The sequence below is a fragment of the Paramisgurnus dabryanus genome, chromosome 1 (genome assembly GCF_030506205.2).
Source record: "Paramisgurnus dabryanus chromosome 1, PD_genome_1.1, whole genome shotgun sequence".
In the NCBI taxonomy this organism is placed as follows: Eukaryota; Metazoa; Chordata; class Actinopteri; order Cypriniformes; family Cobitidae; genus Paramisgurnus; species Paramisgurnus dabryanus.
In genome coordinates this window covers 67,325,630-67,347,133 of record NC_133337.1, presented here as the reverse complement: position 1 = coordinate 67,347,133, position 21,504 = coordinate 67,325,630, and the positions used below count along the sequence as shown (strand labels likewise).

General features: G+C 38.8%; 1 protein-coding gene across 2 annotated transcripts in view; it reads right to left on the bottom strand.

Annotated features, from left to right (window-relative positions):
- usp22 (ubiquitin specific peptidase 22) overlaps positions 1-21,504 on the bottom strand; it is a 45,264-nt gene that overhangs the window by 10,557 nt on the left and 13,203 nt on the right. The window contains exons 2-7 of one of the 2 annotated variants that reach the window (XM_065253484.2): positions 19,164-19,296; positions 10,294-10,407; positions 8,612-8,713; positions 3,565-3,731; positions 3,331-3,478; positions 982-1,087 (exon numbers count right to left, since the gene is read on the bottom strand). In XM_065253484.2, the coding sequence (XP_065109556.1) occupies positions 982-1,087; positions 3,331-3,478; positions 3,565-3,731; positions 8,612-8,713; positions 10,294-10,407; positions 19,164-19,296 (770 nt within the window). The remainder of the gene's footprint in view (positions 1-981; positions 1,088-3,330; positions 3,479-3,564; positions 3,732-8,611; positions 8,714-10,293; positions 10,408-19,163; positions 19,297-21,504) is intronic. The other variant, XM_065253485.2, reaches the window with a different exon arrangement.

Sequence of the window (21,504 nt, the reverse complement as noted above, 5' to 3'; positions counted from 1 at the left end):
CATGCACATCCCTAATTTTGAGGGCATGATTCAAACTGGGTTATATAAAGAAAACAGGATATGTACTCATCGGCTCTGTTCTAAAACCTAGTGAGTTGAATACAAAGGAAATACTTTGAAAAATGATGGCAACCACATGCTTTATAGCACTTTTTCCTACTATAGAAGTGAATGGGTGCCGTCAACTGCTTACAATCACTAGGTGAGGGTGGCTTAATAATCAGAATTTTCATTTTTGGGTGAACTATCCCTTTAAGATTTGAGGCCTGTTCAAAAGGAAGAGAGTGATTACACTTCCTCCTGGGACAGCACCTTGTAAGTTTTAAGGTAGGAATGTATGCATTCTTTATGGTGAAGGCAATCCCATAATGCATTTGCTGTCAATGCATATTTCAGTGGTGAACTAAAAAAATGTGACCCAGTCTATGTGAAAATCCAACTAAAGACATTTTTGAAGATTTACTGCTTAAAGACACATAAAACCATCCTACATAATATAAAGGACATTTTGTAAAAATAAAACCTTAATATTGACAGAGCAGGTCATGTCATAATTTAATCAAATAAATAAAAATAAAATAAATGATTAAAATCAAACTTTAACGTCCAGTCTAAAAATTAGATTATGAAACTTGTGTTGATTTCACAGACACGGTCACATACTAACCAGTAACTGCTGTGTGTTATAATGCTTCTTAGTATATGGCAACATTAGCTTAGCAACATGCTAATGGCAACCTTAAATTAAATCTTGTTTAAGTGTAATCTTCGATGTGAGGAGCACCATTAGAATAATAGGCCCACAGCATCCCAAATTGGTCACTTATTATAAGGCTTCATTACAGCCAGGATGCTGGTAATGCTGTGGCTAAAAGTGCCTACTCACACACACAGAAAGGGTGAACTGGTCAAGGACAAATGGAGGGTTTCATAGATATAAAACATTAGAAGATTAAACACAAACACTGTGGTTGATCTTACTGGCACACTTGGCAGGTCACGTCCGACTGCAGGCCTCCCGTGAAGATTTGGTCAATGATGCAGTTGCAGTGGTTTGGGTTGTTGGCTTTTTTCCCATTGTCATCTCCTTAGTGGACATGCGAGCAGCATATGAACACACACCGAGAAAGAAAGAGAGAGAGAGAGAGAGAGAGAGAGGTCTGAAAAGGTCTGATTAGAAAGCAAAGCTCGGATTGCTGCAGAAACGCCCCTCCCTTTTCGCTTCACGGTCCAGGACTGAGGAAGGGAAAAGGGAATGTAGAGTGAGATGTGTCTACAAACTCTACATCTTCAACCTCCCCCTCACTTCCTGTTTTGCTGCGATTCGATTCATTTAGCAGCTCGCTGTACCTCCTCGATTCGTCTTCTGTGTGTTTGCTCCAGTCTCCCACCCACTCTCTGACCCTGACACAAGTACAGCATGTTCAGTTCTGACTCTCCTTCAATCTCATTGGTGTGCTCGCAGTGTATGAGTTGAATCAATCTTTTATTAAAGGCTTACAGAATACAAAATGTTCTAATAGCTTTTAAAGTGACGAATCGAAGGATGTTAACTTAAGTCTGAGTATCGTGTATTGTATTGTTTGTGTACCACTGACACTCTAAACAGCTCAACTGGTACAGCATTGCGTTAGCACAAGGTCATGGGTTTGAGCCCCTGAGAATACACATAATAATGAATTAAAGCTTTAATTAAAGGTGCACTGTGTAAATTAAAGCAACATCTAGAGGTGACGCTGCAAATTACAACCAATAGCTCAATCCACCACTCATCCCCTCCTTGCAGTGCTGTGCGATTCCCTAGAGGGAACGTGACGCTGTGCTTCTCGGCGGATGTGTGACAGGTTTAAGGCTACATTCGTGTGTAATGTAACTTTTGCTCTTTGTTCTTTTTGTCAGTCATTGTGAAAGTGACCTGATTGTGCAGTTAAATTCAAGATTTTATAATACTGCAGCTGTCTACATACGCAACAAGCAAGCTATTATTAGAGCAATCGGCAACAACTGTTCATGGTTCCCACACCTTGGTTAACTTCAAATTCAAGGACTTTTTCAGGTCCAATACCCTCAAATTCAAGGACTTAATGTGGGTATAAATTTAAAGTGATTCCATTGTATAACGTGGTAGGATAGATTGTTACAGTTTTCAACAGAACTATGCAAAAAAGCATTTTGTTATGGATCAAAATTCGCATACAGAAGATATAAACATTCAAAACTGTTTAGCGCATGTGCTAAATAAAGTTTCTAAATTTAATGACGTCATCCTACACTAATCAGGGAATATGGATTTATTCCAGAAACATCTTGCATAAAATAATAGATCAGTACTTTCAATGACCTGTATCTATGTATTTTTATTTTTAAAAACTTTTCAGGGCTTCAAATTTTTCCCCAGATTCACAAACTTTCAAGGATGTTAAAACCCGTGGGAACCCTGATTGTTGGACCAGCCAGTCTCTGACTAGTAGTGACTAGTGTGTATAATAAACTTCCTATTTACACATGTGCATGCATGCCCAGTGCGCACGAATGTCATGTGACATGCATTTAGGTCATGTAGTTTGGATGGAGACCTGTATTAATGGTTTCTGTTGTAACAAAATCTTATCGACCCGTGAAACCCCCTCCTACAACAAGGTACATACCGAACAGTGAATTGTGTGTAGCGTTACACCCAACACATCAGCTCGCATATTTGTAAGTAGTGCTATAGGGATTATGTCAGCTAGAAGTGTAGAAAGTCAGATCGTAAATGAATTAAATTGTATAAGCTTATACAGAGAGATGGCTACAATCATATTACAATGTATTATATAATGCTGCGTTCCAGGCAGGTTTTTTAGCCTGTGAATTACGACTCCAAAACCACGACTCACGACTCTGAACAGGGAGTACGCGTTCCAGGCAGCACGTAACCCGTGTTTTTTCCAACCTTCTACGCATGAAAGTGCACTGCAACGGCAGTCAAACCCGTGACTTCACACCCGTGAACTCGTACTAGATCGACGTACTCCAAGTTCAGAGTCGTGGTTTTGAAGTCGTGATTTACGGGTTACAGGTTGCCTGGAATGCTGCATAAGTTTGCAAGATCCCGGCTGAACAGCACAACAAAATATACAACGGTGTATATACCTCTATCACAGTCAGGGCTCAAATTGGGGACTTTCTTGCTGGGAGGCAACATGGTAGTAATAGTAATGCATAGTAAGTATGTAATAAGTTAGTCTCTACGTAACATTATTACTAGTATACGAATTTAAACAATCATGGGTTTCTCTGATTGCCTAAAGTAAGGTAAGTGCAGCTGCCTCTGAATGGCCGTAGTACCTTTGCAGTGTCTATGCAGCACATCCAAAGCAGCAATGAGGAACTCGTGTGCATCCTGCTGCTCGTAGCCAGCGAGGTGTCTAGCGTGGGTCCACACAAGATGCAGCAAGCGGAAGGGAATGTGAGGAGAACGATGACCCGAGTAGAACTTCAGGAGAGAAAGATAAAGAAAGTTGATGTGTGATTTTTTTTGAGAGGCTATGTAGATGCAAAGTGAGTGTGTTGAGCTCTCACCTCCTGAAAAAGCTGAGACATTTCACAAACTAGACAAGAGTTGGATTGCATCTCACACTTGTGTCTGTCGGACAGGAAAAAGTCCCTCAGCAGCGGAGTATGTGTGAGAGCCTGAACGATACAATTCATAAAGCATGTGTTCCCAAGGTTTATCAAACCCCTCAATCCTAGAAAAAAAGAAAATGAAGAGAGAAAGAAAGAGTTTTAAAACAGAAATTGGGATTTTAGGCAATTGTACAGTAAAATAACTTTAGGCTTGTGACTAACACAAAAAAAAAGAAAAAAGGGTAGAAATAAGTAATTGATCCCTCAAATAAAAAAAATGAAGATGCACAGATGCACATCAGCCTATAATCTGTATCGGCAAATTAAAGTAAAGCATTTTTCCTCATGAATGGAAATCGGACGATTGTTTAAAGTTTTTTACGGAAGTGTCTGGAGGGGAAACATTAAAAAAATAAATAAAAATAATGCAAAATAGTATATATGTTATACATAAAAGATACAAAAAAATAAGGCTTGTGTTGGTTTGCGGCATACTTTTGTCACAAATTAATAAATAACAGTCATTGCACTATTATTACTGCTAAAAGGTTTTGACCTATGAAAATTACATTTTTAGACCTTTCCGATGATTATAGTTTATCATGATAGATTAACATTTACATGCAAAATATTGAGGTAAACTCAGGTGTCCCACTAACGAGACAGCGCCAGTTAAGGGTTAAAGTGTCTCATTTAAAACAAGACTTTGGCTTCTAGAACAAAAAATGCCAAGGTTATATTAATTTGAAGGTGTATATTACCTTTTCACCCCCACCCCCCCAGTCAAAAAGGGCTGCACCAGTTAAAGGGCTAATAAACAGCCGATGTTCAGGGCAGATTATATCCCAGCAATCGAAAGGTGAAGAACAACACATCAATACTCGTGTGATTATTTGAAATTGCATCGCAATTGTTTTTTTTTTGTATTGTATTGAATTGTAGTTTGTACGCTCTTCACTCCTAGAATTTCATAATAATTTGAAACAAGAAGTAAAAAGCAAAACTATATATGTTTTTTTATATGGTATCTATCCATATCAGATGATGGCATTCTAATGGGACACACACACCAAATGCGAATTTCGCTTTTTACGCAAGTAGATTACATACAAATTCAATGCAAAGATGGAAATAGACACAAAGTTGCGTGGGGCGATGTGAATGACGCGAATTGGGCGCCGTGATTGCTATTCGCCTCAAACAGTCTTGCATCTTTGCGCAATCGGAAAATATTCAACTTAAAGCAAAAAAATTGCATGACATGAAGTTAAATCCCACGATTACTCTAGAGCGAGGAATGTAATGATTCGTGTTTGGTGTGTACGCAACATAAATACTCTAATATCTGTATCGGCACAGAAATTTTAAATTGGTGCATATCGATGCATCCCAAACAATTATTTAAATTAACAAACAATTATCATAAATTAACAAAAATAATATTTTGACATTTTCCAAAAACATTGTGTTACATATAAACTGCATTCTCATGGTTTTGTTCATGTGCAAATGCGTCCATGTGTACAAGAAAAACATCACAAGTGGAACAGCAAAGTAATGCATAAAAGTCTGCTTTTGACTCATGCAGTTGACGAAGAAACCTGCGAAATTAAAAACTTGTTGCATTAGCAGGTACTGCAGACTTAAGAAGAGATACAACACTATAACCCATGTCAGATTTCTCCTGCTTTTGGAATGAAGCATGTAAACAAGCTGATTTTTTATATAGTTATACACTTATTTTGTGCATGTTAACACATAAGTATAAGGGGGCCGGTTGCACCAGCTAGACGTTAAAAAGTTGTACTCCTGTTGCACAATCTAATACTATGACCAGACACAGCTATGCTCAGCATAGATCCCAGTGTATGCTGTTAACCACATTGATAGTTGAGACTGCATTCCCGTCGCTATGGTTACAAACTCACATTTACTGCCGCCAGCTAATAGATGATAAATTACAGCTTTCCATCCTCTCACACATTTACAAGTGCGCTCTCCCCAAGATGCCCAAGTCACGTGCAAACCCATCAAACCTGCACATTAATGAAAGCCTTTCCTGTTTGCAGGTATGAGTATTATATGATATAAAAATGTATTGATGCGGTCTTTTACTCTGCATGTATGAAAGCCTAGTGCTTGCGTATGCATTAGACATGTCAATGTCTCGTCAGTTTAATTATATCTATACTGCCAAACAAGTCAACACTTTATGCTTACGCCTACCTTTGACTAGACGTAATATTTAGTCTCCAACGTACGCTACACCTAGATGGTGCAAAGGTGTAAATCCTACGTGGGATGTAAAGCGCATTTTAGTCTTACAACCGGGTGTACGCCCAGCTGGTGCAAGCAGCCCTATATGGACTGTGACAAGAACTGAATATACCAGCAATAATGCAAATATTGCCACATTTGGATGCAGCTGAAGCCTATGGCACCATCCCTTATCACTCACAAAGTGTCAACCAATTCAATGAAAAGTACATTTCATTACGCTGTACGACAGGCACAAGCTCCAAGGTAAATAGCGCAGGGTTTGAATAGCTGGTGCAGGACGTCCACTTAACTAGTTTTGAGATAAAAACAATGCATTTATACAGCACGCATCAGTACACCGACCATACACTGCTAGGTCCGTATTGTGCACCATTATACCATTCTTCCTTTTTCAATGCCTCTGTCAGTTGGAGTCACTTCCCTGCTGCGCTGACATGGCCAACCCCCTCTCGCGTACACTTTGACAGGTTACAGGAGGCTCGTGAGGTTTGGGAAGAGGTCTGGTCTGTGCAGACAGAAGGCTACGCTCTCACAGGGAGCCTAAATGTTTTCAACTGGCCTTGCTCCAAATCTAGCGCTCTCAAGACATCTGTTCCCAGTGCTTCTTAGCGGTTAGTTAAAGAATGGCTGGAGGACAAGGGTGAAAGTGTGTATTCTTCTGCTATAATAGTGTGTCTATATAGCGGTGTCAAATTTGTAGAATGTTTGAATATTTAGTAGTCATTACACATCATCTGAATGATGTGCTGCATCTGTTTAGATCAGGGGTGTCAAACTAACTTTAGGTTGAGGGTCGGATGGTAAATAAAGTCATCATGCGAGGGACGGATAATTTCTTGAAACCTTAGTGTGCTGATAATGTGTTAATATTAACTAACTACAACTTATTTAGCAAGAAAACTAGAAAAACATGGCACTATGAATACTTGGATGGCATGGGGTGAGCAAATTATCGATATTTTTTATGAAAGAGGAATATTGCTATAAGGCAGAAACTGATTAATGGGCGGTTCATACACCATACGCAACAAGTAGGTGTGGCTGCCGCTTTTCTTGCCACCAACATCAAAGAACCATGCACGTGGAAACGGAAAGAAATTTTGCATGCATGAGCACCGCGCGCGCTGTCTATATGCTTCTCCTGTGAAACATAAGTGTTTTGCCGCTCTCCTATTGAAAATGAACGAGACACTCACTCACGACTGCCACATCCCGCTTCAAAGGAATTTTAAAATATGATTTTTATATTTAATAATCTGTATAAATCATGCAAGCCAGATTGGACACATTTGTGGACATGTTCGACCTGCGGGCTGTATGCTTGACACCCCTGGTTTAGATACTGCGAGTACCACATGCTACTATCCCAGAAGGCCATGGGAGCCAGGTGTCTTTTCAGCTGCATTAAATACGAATAAAGTTGAGCATTTAGCTGAATGTGGTTAGTACATAATATGTCAGAAAATATGCGTCTTAAAGAACAATGGATATGTTACACATCTGGCAACATTCAAAGTACCATCCAAACCAAGTTTTAATCGAATTATGAATGCACATTTTGCATAGTAACTTGAATAACAGATAGATGGAGGCAACCATTTTTAAAGGCGGACAAAACAATAGCACTTTTTGGGTTTCAGTATTTTACAATACATTATGATTTTACAGTTAGAACATGACTGCAGATAAAGTATGGGACACCAAACTATTGTAGAATTGTTTTGTTTTTTCACTACAGTAATCTCTATAAATATTGGGACAATAAAAGCTAAATTGAGAGAGAGAGAGAGAGAGAGAGAGAGAGAGAGAGAGAGAGAGAGAGAGAGAGAGAGAGAGAGAGAGAGAGCGCGTGAGAGAGAGAGAGAGAGCAAGCAAGAGAGAGAGAGAGAGAGAGAGAGAGCGAGAGAGAGAGATCCGGCTACTTCCAGCAGTGCTTTCTGTGGCATTTCACTCTTTCAAGTACTAATATTTTATTTATGTACATGAGTGATGGAACATCATATACGTGCCTGATCCAACACACACATCAATGGTGACGCATCACTGTTGACAACACCCCCCATCCAATCTCATCAGAGGCTCAGTCGAGCAAGAACGTAAACCAGCATCCCCAAGAAATCCATCTCGCACAATAGCTTTATGAAATCATCATACATTGGCCACATTACGCCCTAAATGATCAATGAAAGCTCAGGCACTCGTATAGCTAATCGCATTAGTTTGTTTCTCCGGGTGCGAAAGAGGCTGGCGTTTAGCGCCTACGCTAAGCTTGCAAGCAGACATTTAACACCATTACTCCACTGCCAGGCCCTCTGACTGCGAGTAAAACAGGCGAAAATGAGAGAAGGGAGAAAAAGGTACCACAGAGGAGAGGGAGAGTTATTTCTCCAATGGCCGACGTCCATATCTCACCCATTATTTGCTTGTGCGTTTACAGTTTCTTCCCTTCTCAAAAACCAAAAATTGACCAAAAAAAAGCGATGTGAATTGACGGCACCTGTAGCCAAGAAACAACATGCGGTCTTGGCTCCGGTACAATGCGCAGTCTCTAGACATTGGTTGACTAAAATGTCATTTGAACTGATTGTGCCACTGAAAGAAAGCAGACGCAGCGAGATACAGACTTGTTTTGGCCGATCGCTTATTAAAAAACACTCATGTGCCGAGCTTTGTTATAAAAAAGGGCATAATCTTCAGAGCCTTCGGGAAATAAATTGCTTACCTATGGTGCAGTTTGCCGTTATTTTTCTCCGTTTGGGGTTGTGCCGCAACAACTCCAGTTCACGTTTCGTGGGCTCCCACATTGAATATTTCTCACCGATTCCTGAAGAATTAAGAGAATTAATTCAAAATTTATTCAGGGTTTTTTAACAAACTGATATTCCTGAAAAGTCAGATAAGTGTACAATTTTATATTAGAATATTATAACAAAATATAGCCAAAACGACTTATACATTTTTTTTTAATAGTCTCTTGTAAGCCTTAGGGGGCGTGTACACCGGCTGAAACAACAGGTAGATGCCAACTGTGGGGACTTGCCAACATTTCTTTAGTTTTGTTTATCAGTCGTTGTAAGATGCGGCGGTTAGTTGTTGTGGTATTTGTCCTGCCCCTCCTACACTGTGATTGGACGACTTAATGAAGTGACATTGACGAGCTGAGCGGTTCACTCAAAGTTTAAATTTTTCAACTCTGGGCGGTCAGTGCTGAATGCAAAAACATTAAAAACAAAACGCTGAACGTTGACGCTCAGTGAGACAAAACCCAGCCGTTGCCATTTTTGAAAACAGCGACGCATCCATTAGAAATTATTGAAAGCATATGCAGGCCGCAGGCAAAAACGCTTTGGTGTACAAGCCCCCTTAGGTGTGAAATTTATTTTTGTAATATAAACTTTAGATTTATTTATTAATTCAGAATTAGTCTTTGAAAATATTACAGATTTTACAGACTTAAAATCTAACAAATAGTGATGAAGCTGAAGGCTAATTTACACAGATCTGTCAAATGCCAACCAATACCCACAAACTTAATTTAGTTAAATCTAAATTAGAATGTTGTATTTGTTGGCATTAAAAAAAAAAAAAAAAAAAAAAAAAAAATGGAATTAGCTATTAAGTGCAGTTGACTAAAAAGAGACCCCTCAAAGAGCAGCAGCAGCAACTTTAAGGCCAAAATTAATTTAGGCAGAAACAAAGTCTCCCACCTGAGCTTACAAGAAAGTTTAACAATTGTTTTGCTGCCCTGAAAGTGCTGGTATTTTACTATTTTAAATAGGTATTCAACCCATTTAAAACTTGACTCTTCTTTCTAAAATTAAAAGTTGTGATTTTCTAGGCCGATATGACTAGTAACTATACTCTCATTCTGGCGTAATAATCAAGGACTTTGCTGCCGTAACATGGCTGCAGGAGGCGCAATGATATTACGCACTGCCTGAAAATAGTCCCCTGCTATTGAAAGTTAACAAGGGGAATATTTTCAGGCGCTGTGTCATATGAAAAATATCTAAACTCTTTGGTTATTTTTTGGTCTAATCAGATTCAATGGATTATGCTAAGCTATGTGAAAGTGGTACCCCCAGACCCAGAGATCGGCTGAATGAATTCCAAAACAGTAAAAATCAATTGTTTAACTCTAGGGGAGCTGAAAAATTAGCATATTTAAAATAAGGTGGAGTGTACTTTTAAAGGTACACACATGAAAACAGTGCTTTGGGGTATTTTAAGCTGACACATTCTAGGCACACTTATCTCTTATATTACATCTTGTAATAATGTGCATAATATGTGCCTTTTAAACATGAATATATAATAACAGGATTAAGAAAATCACACAAGATTAGGCCATGTTAAGGACAAACAGGCACACGAGAAAAGTGTGACAGCGACAACAACACCCACCTTGCAACTTCCACGCTTTTCTTTGTTCTTCTTTGGCAATCTGTTCCATGTCTTTGTCATATATGTAGTCTTGGCACACAAAGCAATATATTCCACCGTACAAAAGGTCTATAGCTGAATGAAATAAAGAGAAAGAAGGGAGGACCTATTAGAGACCTTCTGGAGAAGTTGACGTTTATGCACTCACTGTAAATATGGAGGTATTAAGGAGACATCCCAAGCACAGCTCAGTGCGGTGAATCGACCCCCTTGATGAGAATAATAATTACTGTGCAGCGGAGTAAATATCCATCTTTGCCTATGCTACAATACTGTGTCCTCTGTGAAATGTCATGGTGGTTCAATCTCATCGCGGTATACATAGGAGCACAGCAATAGCTCGTAGGTAGGGATGGGTATTGTTTGGGTTTTTTTCGATACCGGTGCCAAATCGATACTTTTAAAACGGTTCCGGTGCCTAAACGGTGCCTAAAGCGGTACTTTGACAAAAAGAGTCACAGAAAGATGGTAGATGAAAGTACAGCATAAAACACTATGAAAATTCTTCTCTGTTTGTCATTTGTTTATTAATGATTTGCCTAAAGCACCATCATCTTTTAAGACCCGCATTCTTGATTTCTTTTTTATGAAATTTTTGATTTGTGAATTAAATAAAATCTTCTCAACACTCCACTTTGAGCTCAGAAAAATGTTCTATGATTGGTTGTTAATAATCTGTTCAATGATTGGTTAAAGCGGCTGCCGCTCACAAACAGATAAAGGGCGAGTTCTAATCGAAAGTGATCCTCCCTATATGTCCTATTCCCTTCGAAGATCAGATCTCTTGAACTCTAGAGAAAGTTGCGCAATTGTGTCTCATAGTGTGGCTAATTAAACACACTTGGCAAATAGAGCAATAAAATACAGCGTCTTTTTCTCTTTATTTGGATCGACTGTTCATGCGAAATCCTATTCGTGAAGTTCCCTTCAATGGCGCAAAACGGCATTTGGAATTCACCCAAAATATTTTCTTATCGGCTTGTGAAACCATTCACGTTTTGACGCTTTCTGCTTGTCTCCGATGAACTTGACACTCGTGACTGCCGCGGCCCATCTCAGGCCAATATTAGCCGAAGTACTAATAAAAACATTAGTGAGGTAATACGTTTTAGCAAATTCTCTGAAGGAATGTTACCATATAAAATATTTAATAGAAGAACAATGTCGCACACCTGTTAGTTCCGGTTAGGTGCGTTGGATGAAGAGACAATGAAGTCCACCAAACATTTATAAAAAAGGGAATATCCCGCACACTATTAACTTGCAAAATTATGCTTTTTGCAAGTTAATAGTGTGCGGGATATTCCCTTTTTTTATAAACCATATAAAATAAGCTGCCGTCAGATCAATTGCGGCATTCACGCGCTCCTCTGAGGATCTCATTTTCCAAATTGTTCTTTTAAGTCAGAATATAAAAATAACCTGGACATATATTCTTACAAAATTTGTTCGATTTGTATTATTAGGGATGTGCAGATGAGGATTTTTTCACATTTTAAACTTATTAAACACAGCGCATATTTTTGAAAATATATTTGGCAAAGAAGTTTAAAAGTTGGCTATTTAATCTTTAACATTAGATTATTTAATATTTCCATTTATTAATAAAATTAATTTTTAAAATGTTTGTTCATTATTACTCTTAACGAAAAACTCAACTCCAATAAAATAGTAGCTCCAATGACAAACTTGCTTATATTGCTTGTTTATTAATAAAACGAATTCGACGGATTGTATCTGCGTTAAAACACAAATAAATGAAAGATTTAATTGACATAATTTTCATTACTACGAATGCTTATTTGTTCATTATTATTTTTTTATTAAAACAGAACAATAAAAATGTAAAATGACTCGCTTAACGTTTAACAAAAACGAATAGACGGTAAACATTTTATCCGCCCTATAACATAAATAAATCTAAGATCCTTAGATTTTTCAAAACAAATGATTGGTTTCCGTTTTTTTATCAATATAAAACTACAATAATGTAAAATATGAACAAACTCACCTAAGTTAAGCAAAGAAATCAAACTTGAATCCTCTGTATTATCAAATCTTTCCGACTTTCACATTCACGTGAATTTTGTAAGTGAGGAAATTATTTACACCATATGAGTGCAGTATAATTTAACTAGCGATTGTGCTGTGCTTGTGTGATTATGCTTTTTGCGCTACAGAGAGCAAAATACTTCAGTCAACCGTTCATGCATTAAGAGGCACCGAAATGAGGCACCGAAATCTGTGTTCTGATTCGGTCCGGTAGGTACCGCCCATATAGGCTTCGGTGCCATAATGGCACCGCATTTCGGTACCCAACCCTACTCGTAGGTCACGTGTCATCATTTGTAACCCTATATGCTCCCTATTGCTCTGACTGATGCGAAAATTGTGAATGAGATGTATTAACTAGGATTGATCTCTCTTTAATGAGGTAGGAACGCATGTGCTTAAAGCTCATTCGATGGTATCCTTCCATTTCCCTAACCCTGCAGCCGTATTACCTGCTTTTTAGTTCCCATGGCAACCTGATGATGGTCTGTTTCACGCAGACACACTAAAATGTTTGCAGGTGGAGCAAAGCAGTGGGGACAGGCTGCTATTTGTGACACGACACTAATGCACAGCCTGGCAAAACTTGCCGACAGGTGCTCAGACTATGGAGCTTTTAGTGGCTTTGCGAGTCACAGATGGACTATAACACAAATGTTCAAGGCTATTTTGAGATATTTGGAAAAGACAGGAGGTCTTATTGTATCTGGTTCCAGAAGAGATCAAGTGTATGCACGATTACGATTTTTCAGGGTTTTCATGCAAATTTACTTTTATTGTCAAATGAAAATTCTGTCATCGTTTACACATCCTCATGTTGTTACAAACCTGTATTCATTTCTTTGTTCTGCTGAAAAGATATTAAGGAATGCTTTAACCAAATTGTTTTTGAGCACCATTGACTGCCATAGTAGTATTTTTTTCTACTACAAAAGTCAAGTCAATGGTGATTCTGTTTCTTGCTTCATTACAAATATCTTCCTTTCTGTTAGAAAAAAAAAGAATACAGGTTTGTAACAACATGAGGGTGAGTAAACGATGACATAATTTCATTTTTTGGTGAACTATTCCTTTAAAAATTGATACACACAGGCTGGAAAAAACTGTCAACCATTGATATGATCAAAAAAATTAAAGAATAATTTTCCACTCAACGGTCCATTTAATGCATCACATTAAGTAGTTAACGGTGTTTGTGAATGTCTTTGTGATGGAAGGGGGGTTAGCAAATGGAAGGGGGGGTTATTACATACGCATCACATGCCGTTGTGATAACCCCCCTTCCATTTGCTAGTTTTCTTTTTTTCGGCCCCATTGACGCTGCATTACATTAAAAATGTACGTTTTTTTTTTTAAAGAAATATGTACAAAAGACAAAATTAAAGACAAATGTCTGAGAACATCTGCGACATTTCCCTCTCTCCACCCTATACCATCATGTCCTCTCCAAACTGTTAATTAAAAGGGAAAAACGCCCAAAAGTAAAAAAAAAAAAAAACGAATTCCAGAGTTATGATCACCCTAGAACTGTCACAATCGTTACTTTTCATAAAGCTACGCACACCAAAAGATGTTTTTAATCTTATCAGATTTTCAAAATGTAAGACCACAAACATGATGAATAAAAATCGACGATTTAAACACATTTGTTCCTATAGTGTGTGGAGTGCCGCTATGTGGTCACGACAGCACACCATGCACCATCAGATTAACTTCACAAACAACGCAGTCTCAGCTGAGAACAAATCAGGGTTTCCCGCAGAAAGTTTGTTAGTTAAGGTGGTAGGGTTGTGCAGGTGGGCGGGCCGGGGGCATGGCAATCAAAGTGGCAGGGCATACGCGTCATGATGAAAATATTTTTGATTAAAACACTCAAATAAAACTGAAAATGAACACATCTAGATTATTAATGAATTAAATGTTTTATCAACAGGCTAGTTATCCTCCAGACATTGAAGGACCATGTCTTTCTCTCATTTCGGCCTTGTGGCGCGTGCCCGCTAGCAGTGTGAAGCGAGTCCACGCTATTCTTCGAGATGCACTCGACGGCCTTTTGTGGCGCGAAATTTTTTTTGGACGACCTTGTTAAGGTGGTAGGGTATCCCAGCTTAGGTGGGCCGCCCGAACTGAAAAGTGCTGTGGGAAACCCTGCAAATGATATCCTGCAGAGATCTTGCGATGTTTCTCGCAGGCAAAAGTGACTTCACAGTAAACAAACATGGCGAACAACGGGCATAAAGAAATGGCATTAATACAATGGACAGCTTTTTTACATCTCTGATGTCCGTCTAACTTTGGACTGTGCCTGCTTCGCCATGACTGTAGTTGTTATGGTTTTATCTTTAATCAGCTCATTTTCTGATTGGGCAGGGCTCGACATAAGGGACTGCCCGGTTGCCCGGGGCCAGTGTGAGAACTATTCTTTACTAATAGTTAACTCTTTCCCCACCAATGAGGAGTTTAAGGCAATCTATATTTCCGCTATTACCCACTAGGTGGCGCGCTTACCCAACTTATAAAACACTGAAGCATTCACTGATATGATCTAATCTCTAACAAAAGTCCTTAAAACCCTCCCATATTTGAGAGGTGATGAATAAAAGAGAAGATGGGATGAAACTGTATTTTGTTTGAAAGCAGAGGGATCAGCATTAAACTTTTGTGAAAATCATAAAAAATGCTGGCGCTGGCAACTTAAAAAAAAACATTTGCTGGCGTTAAAGAAATAAGTCCACTAAATGCTCCACTATTTGTTAAAATGGATAGAACTGCATGGAAATATATGCAGGATATATTTTCCATACTTCTGTTTGTTTCCATCACACTATGATTTTGACCCATTATAACATTTTCAGGGCTCCAGACTAACTTTTTTTACTAGGAGCACAGTGGCCCCCAACTGAAAATTTTTGGGGCGCAACCCAAAAATTTAGGGGCACACACCGTAAATCAACATGCTAACCAAATAATAACATTTCTACAAATTTCCACCTTATTACTAATAAATACTTTGATGAGAGATGCAGAAAGTACAACGTGCAGTTTCAAATTCAGTGTCACATCACAAAAAAAAGGTCAAATTTACTGGTTGCACATGTGCGACTGGATGTAAAATTCAGTGGCACACTCTCAAATTTTGGTGGCAGTCTGGAGCCCTGATTTTCTAAATATTTATAATTCTAGATTCACAGACACCATCTTTGAGGTTCTTTGTAAAGAAATGCTAACTGAGATTAAGGCAATCCACTTTATTAGCGTGCTGGCAGAAACAAAAACAACACTGTATAAAATGTAATATAACACTAAAAATAAATAACATCGTTTTAGTAATATGGGTTAGTTAACGTTCTTGCAACAAGATTTCTTTTATGAATTATCTTTTGTGCAGTTTTTATACTGAAATATCTAAGACCATAGTCATGACAGGCTAATGATGAATACATTGTGAACAATTATATTTGACTTTTGAATTAGTATTTTTAATAAGTGACACAAAATATTTTTTGTTGTGGCCAGTGAAAATTTTGGCAGGGCAAGTGAAAACCTGAACCACTGGCTTGACCGGGCCAGTAAAATTTTTTTTGCGTTGAGCCCTGTTGGGTATCGCTTTGTTTCACGTGACAATCCACAACGTGTGTGTGCGTTTGTCCTCTGGGTTTACCCCACACAAGATTTCTGATCGTAAATATTCAACATTGTGAATCAGTAAATGACAGAATTTTAATTTTTGGGTGAACTATCCCTTTAATTCGCTTGTAGCCTGTAATAAGAGGAAACTTTAGGACAGAAGCCTACTGTTAAAACAGCAATTGTATTAAATTCATCAAGCATTGGTATCTCTTATCATACAGCTGTAACTCTTTCAACCGGGTTCTCCCTCCCTACTAAAATCTATCTATAAACTGTATTAAATGACATGTAAAAAAATAGAGAAATTGCATAAGAAAATGAGGTGGGGCTGTATGCTGCACACACCAGATGAATAAACCTAAAGCATAGCAGGCCTTCAGGTAACCATGGGAACCGGCGCAGGAAAGAGGAAAAAACAGAGAGATCACGGCTGACAAGCGTAAGCCGATAAAACAGCTTTGGCAATAACAAATAAATAAATTCGCATCCGCAGATATACAAAAAGATGCTATAAAGGAGGGTAAAAGTAAAGTCGGTCGATTCAGCCTTAATTACTCTCTGATTTGTGGAGAATAATCACAGTTTTGCTCCTCAGGAGCACATCCTTCATTCACAGATATCACTCATACAGAGACGAAGCTAATTAAATGTTCAATCAAACCCCAAAGGGAACTTAATGCAGACAGGGGAATCTTTTAAATTCTGTGTTAAGACTGACTGAAGGCCTCACGGTCTTTAAATAGTAACCTAAAAAGCAACTAATTTAGCCAGGTAAAACACATATTTTCAGATTAGTCAATAGACTGTCCAGATGATTAGTAAACCAGGCTGTTTTAAAGGGTGGGGGTTCAAGAGAAAAATTCATAAGTAACAATCTTGCTTTATTTCTTTTATGGTCAATTTCAGTGCAGGAAGTACAGTGGAAGTCCTTATATGGGCACTTTAACCAGAATAGTGCATGCACACACCAACAAAGAGCTGACACAAAATCAACATCACCAGAAAAGTGTGTTGTTGTTTGTAGGGAAATTTAAGCTTGTTCAGCATCCCAATGAACCCAGCATTACAGAAACAATGGATATAGTTAGCTTACCGCTGGATTTCATTAATAGGGGGCAGTTCCAACCGGTTCATGAGTTGCAGCCGGTAAGTAAAACTGTATCAAATGTCTGCGTTTTGTTGGCAATTAGTGCGTAAGTGCATATAATGTTGACGACACGAACCTGTAGTGAATCATAAGTTATCCAGAGATGGGGGATAATGTTTTGTGGGCGTTGCTAGCTTGTGACTCGCTCTGCCTCCGTTTGCTTGTGTTGTTGGTATGTTTTACTGGTTTTAATGCTTAATAATAGAAGTCTAAATACAATAACTTCGTGTGGATTTTAGCATGCACACTGTAGCACGTGATGCTCTGTATCTGCTCGTCTATGCAATTATGTGCTGACAGTGAAATCTTTACTAACTTTCAATCTCTTGTCACCTTCAAATCCAGGTTTCTGAAGGTTGCTATCATTGACCACTGACATCAACTGCAAATCACAATGTTATTTACACAATGTGTCAATACGGCCCCATTCTTATCTCTAAAGCTCATTCAATGTGTCAGTTTTAGCTTCCCTATTAACTGTTTGGTCCATCGGTGACAAGCGCTGCCAATTTTGCTTAAATAAAGGTTTTTACAGTTCTTAAACATGAAAAGAAATTGTATATATGTCAGAACACTGTCCAATAAAGAGCTTGGCCTAGTTTTGAGCATAAATAGTGCAATGTGTTTTTGAGCACTAAAAGTTTTATTCTAGTACATAAAAACAAAAATGCTGCTGTTGCTCAATGTTCGCCCTTTTAGTTTTAGGAGAATTAACTTACAAATGACTTATTGGAATAAAACTTACGTAAATGTAATATCCAGACAGCAGATGACTCCGGACCAGGGCTGCGTTTTCCAAAAGCATCATTAGCTAAATACCAGTTGTTACCAGTGAAATCGATAGGTAACGACAGAACTTTCAGGAAATGCACCCCTGATCCGCACCGCACCTGCTGACCTCGTGCCAGATCTGCCCTAAATCTGAGTCATCTGCAGACTGGGTTAATATTTGTTTGCAGCCATTTGTCTTTTAACACACAAGAAAAAACCTGAGAGAAATTTAGCATTAAAAAAGGTAGAAGTTCTAGGGAAAACTTTGTTCCTCGTCTCAACCTCATGTTCTGGGTATTTCCAGTTACTTGTACAAAGCAGGTAGGTGATGAACCTCAGCCACCGGTGGAGTAACACACATGCAAATCATACATTCAAGCAAAGTCAAGGACTATTATCCGCTCGCATGCTGTAATTAGCCACATACCCGTCTGTTTACGTCTTATTTGTTTGTTTGTTGTTGGAGGGTGGCACCCCTCCTCATTAAAACAGAGGGGATAATTACACACCACTGAAGCACTCAGGAGCTGGGAGTAATCCAAGACACCCCATCCAAACATCCATGGCCAGATTTGTGCACTTACAGCCTCCTGAACAGAAAAGCATCTTTGGCTTTGGAGCATTAAACTAATGTTTTGTGCCAAGTATGACTAGGTGAAAAAAACAAAATAAATTCAGCCTTTAGAACAATATTTTTGTGTGTCCTCGAATGGCTTAAAGGGTTACCACTATTTGAACAAATTTCAAGCTATTAAAGGGATAGTTCACCCAAAAATGTTGTCATTATTTACTCAACACTCATGTTGTGTAAAACCTGTATGAGTGTCTTTATTCTGTTTTAACACAAAATAGGATGTTTTAAAAACAGAATGGTAAGCACACAATGGTATTTTTAGCCAAACAAAAAGCACATGAAAGTCATTATTTTATAGCGCTAACAAAAGCTCGAGTGAGTTTTCAATGTACCGCCCATCTCTTACACCTAAGGTGCAAGTGCTATTTAAGGGTTCAAACAGATTCTGGCTGTATGTCACTTTGGATGTGTTTGGGACTTGTTTTGCACACGGCATGCATGTTTCTTTGAAGAGTCGTGCTCATGTTTTCTATTTTTCGCTAATGACATCAGTCTCTGTGGGTGTTCGTCTTACCTTGGATGCTTGGAAACAGAAACACGGACAAATAAGATTAAACTAGATTCAGTCTGTGAGAATAATGGCTGTGCGTCTCTTACCTAGGTTATGTCTCTTGTTTTTGGCGTGCTCGTGGATGTGCTTCTTGCTGAAACAGCCGAAGAACACACAGTGAAGACAGGAGTGAAGCCGATTTAAATGAGCTCCACACATGTGACACATACATGACTTCGCCTATAACAGAGGAAGAGAAAAAGATAAAGGTGTTAGCATTGCCTGTGGGTAGAGGTGCACCACAAAACCTTAATTTAAATGGGTATTTGCAAAAAAGTCTACATTAAGAAAGATGTCATGCACACATTTAGTTTTGTTCAGTTCTGGCATTTCTATTCATAAAATACATAGGTGCCGGTTCCCTGGAAGTTTAAAAAGCAGATGCAGGCAACACAAAAGTAATCCCTGTATCTTAAGGGCTCATAGTTGTGCGTAGGTCCTATGACGTAGCGTTGACGCCGCAGGCTACGTGACGGTTTTCATAAATACTTCTGCGTCGTTGGTCGCTCCACGTGCAGATCGCTAGTAGGCAGTATTCATGCGATAAAAACACATTAGCAGTGCAAAAGTCGGAGAAGGGACTTGACCAGAAACCCACCAAAGAAGAAGCAGCAGTTGGTTGTGTATGATCTGAGCAGATTAGCTGTAATGGAAGAAAATGGACAGCGACTATTGTTGCAGCTTCAGTTTATCGTTCCTCAACTTGATCTTAGTTTTTACTGTTGTTGGCGGAAATCCATATAAGGACCCAAAGGAAGGGGTTTTAGCTGTACAATCACAGTGCTTGCAGTCCGCATAGAATGGACACATTAGCCTCTTTCACACAGTAATTCTAGTAAATTACCATGAGTTTACCAGAATGAATTTACCAGTAAATACAAAAATGTGCTGTTCACACATGCAGTGACGTTCCGTCTTTTTACCAGTAAGACATCATTTCACACATTAGTATCAAAATACTGGTAAACTCGGAGAGAAAGCGGAAGTTACCTGTGGCGCGCGGCCGCAAGCTCCGTGTCGTATTTGTACACAATGGCGGGTTATAACTTAATATCGTCGGTCCGTATTTTGTTGTTTTCACATCTGTGGCAAACGGTCGCAAAGTTGCTCGTGACCAAACAACATTGCGTTAGGTGGCGTCAAACGGAACCTGTGTTTGCACATTAGGCTTCACCGAGGGTGTGCTAACGACGTCGGCAATTTGGCAAAAATATATGGTAAGCGATTTTAAACAACTTTGAAGAAATGTGGATGTTAACTTCAGGTGTGCTCGACTTTTAAGCAGCATGGGTGTGGAAACGAACGTATACAGTGCGGTGGTAAACGCGTCATCTGTTTAAAAACGTTCTGATTGGCCCGATCTGTCAGCGTGGTCAATGGGTACAATCAACCATCATTTATCAAAATATCTTCTTGTGTAATCTAATGATGGGATTTTTAGCCAAACAAAAAGCACATGAAAGTCATTATTTTATAGCACCAACAAAACCTCAAGTGAGTTTTCAATGTACCGCCCATCTCTTACACCTAAGGTGTAAGTGCTATTTAAGGGTTCAAACAGATTCTGGCTGTTTTGGCGGGTTATAACTTAATATCGTCGGTCCGTATTTTGTTGTTTTTACATCTGTGGCAAACGGTCACGAAGTTGCTCGTGACCAAACAACATTGCGTTAGGTGGCATCAAACGGAACCTGTGTTTGCACATTAGGTTTCACCGAGGGTGTGCTAACGACGTCGGCAATTTGGCAAAAATATATGGCAAGCGATTTTAAACAACTTTGAAGAAATGTGGATGTTAACTTCAGTTGTGCTCGACTTTTAAGCAGCATGGGTGTGGAAACGAACATATACAGTGCGGTGGTAAACGCGTCATCTGTTTAAAAACGTTCTGATTGGCCCGATCTGTCAGCGTGGTCTGACGTTGTCCGTTCTAAATGCCGGTAATCCTATATTTTTCGTTCACATATAGCGCTTACCGGTAAGTTACTGGTAATCTTACAACCTGTCTTACTGGTAAATTGGGAGCACTGATTTACCGGAAAGGTTCTGTTCACACATGACATGTTAACTGCAAATTACCAGTAAATTACCAGTAAAGACTGTATGTGTGAAAGGGACTATTGTAAAAATTTTGCATAGGCTATGCGTAGCTCTACGTAGCCGGTTGTGCACCTATGGCGTAGAAACTACGCGTGACTCTAAAACGCACTTAAGACAATATATGAAGAGTTTGGTTGCAAAACATGATAAACTCCTTTTTTATTAGCTGCCGCTAAAATCAGTATTGTGTCTGGTCAGTATTAAAAAGTATAGTCTTAATTTTACGCAAAATCGAATATCCGCCATGTTATTCTGTCATCTTTTCTCTCTTTTCTCCCAAAACGCAAT